The 8130-nt window shown below is 41.9% G+C and overlaps 1 protein-coding gene across 2 annotated transcripts in view; it reads left to right on the top strand.

The window, feature by feature from the left end:
* The first annotated feature begins 4735 nt into the window (after positions 1-4735).
* Positions 4736-8130, top strand: part of LOC113745815 (uncharacterized) — a 7565-nt gene continuing 4170 nt past the window's right edge. Inside the window, exons 1-2 of one of the 2 annotated variants that reach the window (XM_027278908.1) lie at positions 4736-5626; positions 6842-7155. In XM_027278908.1, the coding sequence (XP_027134709.1) occupies positions 7059-7155 (97 nt within the window). In that variant the 5' untranslated portion in view covers positions 4736-5626; positions 6842-7058. Of the gene's footprint in view, positions 6075-6841; positions 7156-8130 lie in introns of both variants that reach the window. The other variant, XR_003462430.1, reaches the window with a different exon arrangement.

The following is an 8130-nucleotide window of genomic DNA, read 5'->3' as shown; positions in this document are numbered from 1 at the left end:
AACAGGACATGTGCAGTATTTTGGGGTTTGTTTCTGGTTTGCCAGTCTGATGTGTCATGTCTTGACACCTAGTGGTAAAACCTGTTGGTTATCAGTCTCTTCTTCTACACTGAATATTACCCCATGAATATACAGATACATATTTGTTTTGTTTGTCAAATTTGAGCTCATTGTCATGTATATTTTAATATATAGACCATAGTTTGATGTCTTGGTACCAGACACGGACATCCCTTGTGATATTTTCAGCACAGACAGCGCAAACTAAAGTCTGCTCATCATTCATGTGTGTTTGTAGTTTTCGTTGTTGTTGTTGTTGCCCATTAGTGCGGTGGCCCTGAAGTGCAAAACACAACAGCAAATTCAAAAACACAATAGCAAATCAAATAACACAACAGCAAATTCAAAACGGAAAGGGTAGGTCCCTCGGGCGACATGAATCGTCGCTGATGGACTGGTGGTCCTGTTGAACTGGAAGACATGGCTTACATGTTTCAAATACGAGTGCTGTTAGTGACAACGTACGCGCTGCTATTAAAGAATATTTTGATGCACGACATGGATATGACGTGATCTAGGAAGCGCATTGCTTCACTGGATAAAAAAAAATATTAGACACTTTATCTCATCAATTACAAGAAAAGATCTTGATATACAAGATAAGGAAAGGTGCCTCATGGCCACTGCACTTCGGTAAAGTTAGAAAGAGATTGGCACTTCCGGGATCAATAACTCTTAAGTGAACGTTGTTTAAAAGACAAAACACGCATATTTCAAACCGTAGTAAGACAGGCAACGGCTACAACAGCATCAACGAGCTACAACCTAACGTTATCACAAGGAGCTACAACCTAATGTTCATCAAACAAGCCATCCTCGGAGCCACACCAACAACATTAGTGTTTACGAGGACTTTTCATAATTTCTGGGAATTTTTATTAGGATATTAATCAATAACTTCAATATGATACAGTACTGTGGTAACGCTATCTACTCTTTAAATCAAGTGTCAATTTATTTATTATTATCCAGTGAATGCAATGCACTTCTGTAGTATTACGTCATATCCATGTCGTGCATCAAAATATTCTTTATAGCAGCACGTACGTTGTCACTAACAGCGCTCATATTTTGAAAGTTCAAAGGACCACCAGTCCAATCAGCGACAATTCATGTCGCCCGAGGGTACCTACCTTTCCGTTTTGAATTTGCTATTGTGTTATTCGATTTGCTATATGTGTTTATTCGATTTTCTATTGTGTTTTTGCATTGCTGTTGTGTTGATTTCTTTGTTGATTTGCTGTTGTGTTTTTGAATTTGCTATGTGTTTTTGCACCTCAGGGCCACATTGAGACCTGTTCAGTAATCTATTCATGCTTCAATCATCTTTGAGAAACAAATTCTTGAGACTACTCTTGAATAAATGTGGCATCAACGGTTGTTGTATGTTCAATAAAGTAGCAGAGAATTACAGTATCGCTGCCTGGAGCTGGCGTGTTTGTCTGCAGGAACTGATCGTCCACTCTGCTACTCAATGAAGCATGAAAGAAGATCTGAACCTCCATCTTTGGTGGATTATTATTCTTTTTATCTACTGGTTGTACTGATGTGTACTTGTGTTTGCATTTTTAGCTGTTCATGTGTGTGTGTTTTTTTTTTACATAACTTTGTCAACTGCAGGTGTGTCTGTGTGTCTGCGATACCTCACCGATACTACAGTTCCAGGCCCTGCGATCTTCACACTCATGTCATCCTCAAGTTCTCCTATAAGTCTGACGAGTATTCAGGTCTTTGGAATGGAAGACCGTTTAATTACTACAACGTCCTGTTCCTTCAACCTCTAGATAAGGTTCTGGTCTACATTGGACCGGACATCTGACCAGACTCTGTCTCACTGTGGACACCGTGAAGAACGTGGCCCAGGTGTTTTGCGGCCCAAACATTAGCATCAGGAAGATTCTGCCTATTCGGGTAAGGAAAGAGTTGTAATTGTCTCCATGTCTAAAAGGGCTTAATACAAAAACTGTTGGATTTGATCGTCATCTTTGTCTCTTTGTGTCCATGTTTGTGTGTGTGTGTTCAGTATGTGTGGTCGGTCAGCCTGTGATTGATTTCTCCGGTTTTGATGGTCAGGTGACAGACGTCCAAATCTGGGATTATCCTCTCACTACAGAGAAATTACAACTACATGGTCAGCGGTGTCTACGGGTATGTGTTTGTGTCGGGTCGCTAACCTTCAAACAAAGTCCACTCCACCCTAAACATGATGAACATGTGTTTGTCCCTGCAGTTTCAGCATCTAGCTAGGCTTAACAACATCCATCTCAACCGACATGAAACCCACAATCCATAAACCCAACTGAGATGGTTTGGGATGAGTCAGTCTGCCAGAATAAAGGCAAAACAGCCAACAAGTGCTCAGCATACATATAGGAACTCCTTCAAGAAAGTTGGGAGACCATTCAAGGTGACTGCCTCATGAGCAGACAAACCAAACACTGGCTCTGGATATGACTATGTTACAGTTGCTGTTTTATGTGACACACTGGACCTTTTTTTGGTCCATTTGAACAGTGTAGTTTACCTTTAAATGTCCTTTTATATACAGTTTAATATGATAATTATTCAGACTATTAATTATAATATTCATAAAGCTCTAGACTCTTAAGTCCATCATTTGAAAGTATAATTGTGTGTTTTTTTAGGCCACATCGTGGCTCCATCCTCACCTGGTCCTCCATCAGCTACTTCCCAGAGGAAACGTCGGTAATGGAGGATGTGTATGAGCAGCAGTCAAAACAGTCATCAGCAGCGGCGGCAGCAGGGAGAGGGGCGTCATCTAAAGGGAAGAAGAAAGACCAGAAAGTTTTGGAACCTCGAGGAAAAGAAAGCGAGAAAGAGACAGCGGATGTAATGAAACATACAGCGGCTTATGTACGAAATGCTGTATCTCTGTTCTTCATTTAATAAGACAAAACTAAAACAATCAGTTATTATAAGTAAATGAAGTGAAACTGATAATGTGACTGTGATGGTTTTTAATTAGGAAAACTGACGGGTCAGTGCTTTGTGTATGAATATCCTGTATGGTTGATGGATGATCAACAAACTACAGTAACTGAATATGTAGGCTGCACTGATTGATTTACAAGACCATCTTTGACTTTTGTTGATTCTTTTTTACTTGTTTGTTTCCTTTTATTTTATTGTTATTAAAACAAACAAACAATAAAACATAAAAATATTGTTATTACTTTACATTACAACATATTCATCGGGGTGGAACAAGCGGCAACCTCCGTAGCTGTAAAGTCAAGTTAATGGAGATGTACCAAAAACTGCAGCTCCTTGAATGTCCACTTGAGATTCATATGCTCTCCCACCACACATGCATTGGTCTACAAGTCTACCAGCGACTGATTACACACTGGTTCTTGTGGCACATTCACTAGCATGTGGGCTCCCTTCATTGAATATTTCAAGATGTTGAATCTCTAACAGATCATATTGTCTAAGTGCTCTCTCTAGTCAACTGTCTGACTAGCCCATTGATATACCTCTGCAGAATTGGTGTATAAAGAATAAAGGTAAAGTCCTTAACATGAGCACAATGTACCGTTGTGTTTGTTTCGGTTGTCACCAGGAGGTGGCATTGTAAGTCTTTCCTAACCACTTTTCCTTGACCTCGGTAGAAAACGTCACGAGGTCAAGGAAAGATGTGAAGAAGACGTCATGAGGAGAAAATATGACTTCCTATCAACGTCAGAAATTCAAAATCTATAATAGTTTTCTTCACACTGTCTCTCACTGATAGCTCATCATGCTTGGAAAAAGTATTTTTAGTCGCATGTTACATGGAGTCGCTCACCCTCCTGTCCTCATTAAAACATATACAAGTTTTGGCATCCAAATTTTGATTAATCACGGTGTAGGAGCAAATTGGTCCATTCTGTTCATGAGTGTTTGTACTCATTTGTGCCAGTAGGTGGCAGTACCATTAGGCTATTGCAAGAGTCTATATAGGTAGGTGGGGTTAGGTAATCAGTGCAGCGCGCTTGCTGGGGAATCTATACGGTTTTTGACCGTGCCTGCGGTGTAACGCGCAGGTGTGTACTATTGTTAAAAGTGAGTTAGTGAATGGCTGTGTGTATCAAAATAATATGCAACATAATTCGTAATTGCTGCTTGGACATTGGCTGTGTTTGCAACCTACACTGGCACGCGTCAAGCCCTTAAAATCACCAGCGTGCGCGTATATGTGACAAGGGCCACTATATTAGTCAAAAACCCGGTTCCCATTGGACTCCTTTGGGCCTTCGCTGAGGAAAGCCTGGAGAGTGATCGTGGGAGGACGACTGAAAGGAGCTGCTGTTGCTGCTGGGTCTTGGCTTGAGGACGGAGGTTCGGCAACAGGGCCGCCAGCGGTATCGGACGGAGTTCGGCAACAGGCCGCAGCGATTCGGGCGGTGTTCTGGCACAGTGAAGGACGCCGCAGCGATCCGGACGGAGCCGGGCCATGCGGGCATGCGGGAGCCTCGGATCAGCTGATCACCGCATGGCGCCCAGTTCACGGATGCCGAGAGGTATGAGTAGCGCTACACAATAATGGCCATTGGATGTGTGCACACAATTAGGGGGACATAAATCCAATGCATTGGTAGCCGAACGATATGTGATCTGACTTTGCGTGAACTTTGTGTTGTTTCGAAACTGTGGAGCGACGAAAAAACAGGAAGTGTGGAAACGGCGTCTGCCGTAACCATGGAAACCGGAAGCAGACGCTTCGCTGTACGACCTGGTGAACAAAAGATGGCAGATTTGCCACTGGAGAGGACTCTGCCTGATCTTCCTCCATTTACAAGTGTGGGAGTCGACTACTTTGGACCAATTGAGGTGAAAAGAGGGAGAAGCATGTGTAAACGCTATGGAGTGATTTTTACCTGTTTGTCAAGCAGAGCAGTTCACCTGGAGATGGCGACTTCATTAGACACTGATGCATGCATTAATGCTTTGAGGCGATTTATGAGCAGAAGAGGCCAAGTTACTCATATGTTGTCTGACAATGGCACTAACTTTGTTGGATCCGAGAGAGAATTGCGTGAGGCTCTTGCAAAGTTGAATCACAGCAAGATACAGGGAGCACTGCTTCAACATGGAATCAAGTGGAGTTTCAATACACCTGCAGCATCCCATCATGGTGGTGTTTGGGAGCGTGTCATCCGGATGGTCAGAAAAGTGCTCAATTCCGTTCTGCGTCTACAAACACTGGATGATGATGGACTGCATACAGTTCTTTGTGAAGTTGAGGCCATACTAAATGATCGGCCCATCACCAAGTTATCAGAGGATCCGAACGACCTTGAACCTCTTACACCCAATCATATTCTCCTCCTAAAAGGCAAACCTGCTGTACCACCTGGACTGTTTGTGAAGCAAGATCTGTATGTCAAGCGACGGTGGAGACAGGTCCAATACCTCTCAGATTTGTTCTGGAAGCGATGGGTGCAAGAGTATCTTCTGTTGCTTCAGGAGAGGCAGAAATGGAACCAGGGGAAAAGAAGTCTTGTTGCTGGGGACGTCGTTTTAGTGGTGGACTCGACATCTCCTCGAGGCTCTTGGCTGCTCGGTAAAGTGCTGGAAACCTTTCCTGACAAGAATGGATTTGTGCGATCTGCCCGTCTTAAAACAAAATTTAGTATTATGGAAAGGCCTGTAACTAAACTTTGCCTGCTGATGGCAGCCCATGATGACTAATTGGTTTATCCATTAATAAGATATGGGGTGTACATCTACCACTTAAGAAGAACTTTTGGCTCCTTTGTTTGTTTATTTGTTTGAATTGTTATGCTTACACACCATTAACAATTAGGGGCCGGTGTGTAGGAGCCAAATTGGTCATTCTGTTTCATGAGTGTTGTACTCATTTGTGCCAGTAGGTGGCAGTACCTAATTAGGCTATTGCAAGAGTCTATATAGGTAGGTGGGGTAATCAGTGCAGGGGCGCTTGCTGGGGAATCTATACGGTTTTTGACCGTGCCATGGCGTGTAACGCCGCAGGTGTACTATTGTTAAAAGTGAGTACTCGTGAAATGGCTGTGTGTATCAAAATAAATATACAACATAATCAGTAATGCTGCTTGGACATTGGCTGTGTTATGCACCTACACTGGCACGCGTACAAGCCCTTAAAATCACCAGCGTGCGCGTATAGTGACAAAGGGCCACTATAAACGGTAACTTCATGATGATCTGCAGGACTCAAACAGTTTGTACTGTGTGTGCAGCTGCACAGTCAACAACAGAACACACTTCATGACCAAACATTACATCATGTAAACATGTATGTTCATATTCACACACTCTCTGCTGCATCACACTGTTTTAACACAGCTCATGTTTTCTGGTTGTGAATGACTTTTTGTCGCTGCAGGAAAGGAATTGTGGAGCGGCACCCGCTCACTCGCAAAAGAAAAGAGAGCCTGAGTACGGGGATGCTCTTATGCAAAGTAAATAATAGAAGTGTGTGTGTGTGTGTGTGTGTGTGTGTGTGTGTGTGTGCGTGTGTGTGTGTGCGTGTGTGTGTGTACTAGCTTCCGCTGCCACGAATTGAGCAAGCCCTCTCTCTCACAGCCAGGAGCCAGAGCTTTCTCTGCCTCGGGCGGTTGTGGCGCTTGCGCAATAGCTCTCCCTATCGGAGTCATTGCTTTGAAATGAATGAATCTAATTCATCTGAATTGTCTTTGATTCGTGTTAAACAAACATAAACATGATTATCCTCCACACTTGTGTTTTATGAAGCAGCTTGTAAAACATCTGTAAATCCTTGTTTTCTCCTCTTTAGATGAAAGTCTGCATGGGAGCTGTAGTTTAAAGAGATTATGCATACCATATATTTTTGGACAAGCTGATTGGCAGCTCTGGTGGCGGGCAGGCAGGGTGGCCAATCATATTCCAGGGGTAGCCGGCGCACCCCTACGTCAGTGCACACGTGCCGTTCTTTTTAAAAGCGGCTGCCGCCAGTCTGCACAGAACATAACTTTATCCAACCTGCTTATACTATGACCTGCTTGGTAAGGACCGTGGTGTTAATGGCGATGGCCGCCAAGTGTGGACAGCCTTTGCCTTTAAAGAATCCTGCAACGACACCATCACCGGGTAGGAGACACATGCAGACACACACTTTATGTTATCTTTAAATGTATACACGTTACTTTACACATGTATGAGAGCTTTATTCAAAAGGAACTTAAACGTACTAATCACTACTTTGAAGAGTAAATGTAAGTGACGACGTTAAAGTGAATTTAGGACTGTGACACCTGAATAGTATTGTCATAGTTCGGATATTAGGCTGTTTGTCATTTCACTGTGTGCCTAGAGAGCAGTTTTTTTTTTTTTTTTTTTTTTTTTTGGTTATGTGTTATTCCGGTTTTTCCGATCTGGAAAAAAAAAGCACAGATTTTTAAATCCTTCCTAAAAATCCACCTTTTCTCCCTGGCTTTTAACCAAGTTTAAATAACCTTAACCTTTTGTAATTAATATATGTCGTTTATTTAGTGGTGATGGAGTTGAAGATGTTTGAAGAGAAACTGTCTTAGTTGTATAACAAATTTATTACAATAAGTTCAGTAACGTAATCAAGTAAAATGTTACTTGAGAGAGCCTGCAGGCGAATAATGAGACTCTCCCGGGTCAAGTCTTTATATCAGGGGTATTCAATTAAAAGTCCCCAAGGTCCGGTTATTACATTTTGCCCAAGTAGAAGGTCCGAGCGAAAGTCATGGCCACATTTTTAAAAAGTAACTAATTGTTTAAGTTTTTACCTAAAATGCGAGATATTAGACACATATTCAATCTCTTATCATAAATAAAAGTAGTCCCAATCAAATACGTTTAAGGTTTTTATTTCAAGTCAACCAAAAGGGAATCCTTTTGAATCCTTTGAATAAAATAAATAATAGTGCAAGCTGAGTGGACTTCCTTTTTTCTATAATGCAACAGTCCCATGCTTGAATAATTGAAGGCCTCTTCAAGTGAAAAAAACTGAACTTCATTTTTCATAAAACATTTTTCTTTGAACTGTCCTTTCTTTCTTAATTGAAGCCTTCTTCATGTAAATAAAAAAGTAAA

Source organism: Larimichthys crocea, chromosome VI (assembly GCF_000972845.2).
Source record: "Larimichthys crocea isolate SSNF chromosome VI, L_crocea_2.0, whole genome shotgun sequence".
NCBI classification, from domain to species: domain Eukaryota; kingdom Metazoa; phylum Chordata; class Actinopteri; family Sciaenidae; genus Larimichthys; species Larimichthys crocea.
This window is presented reverse-complemented; position numbering and strand designations above follow the sequence as displayed.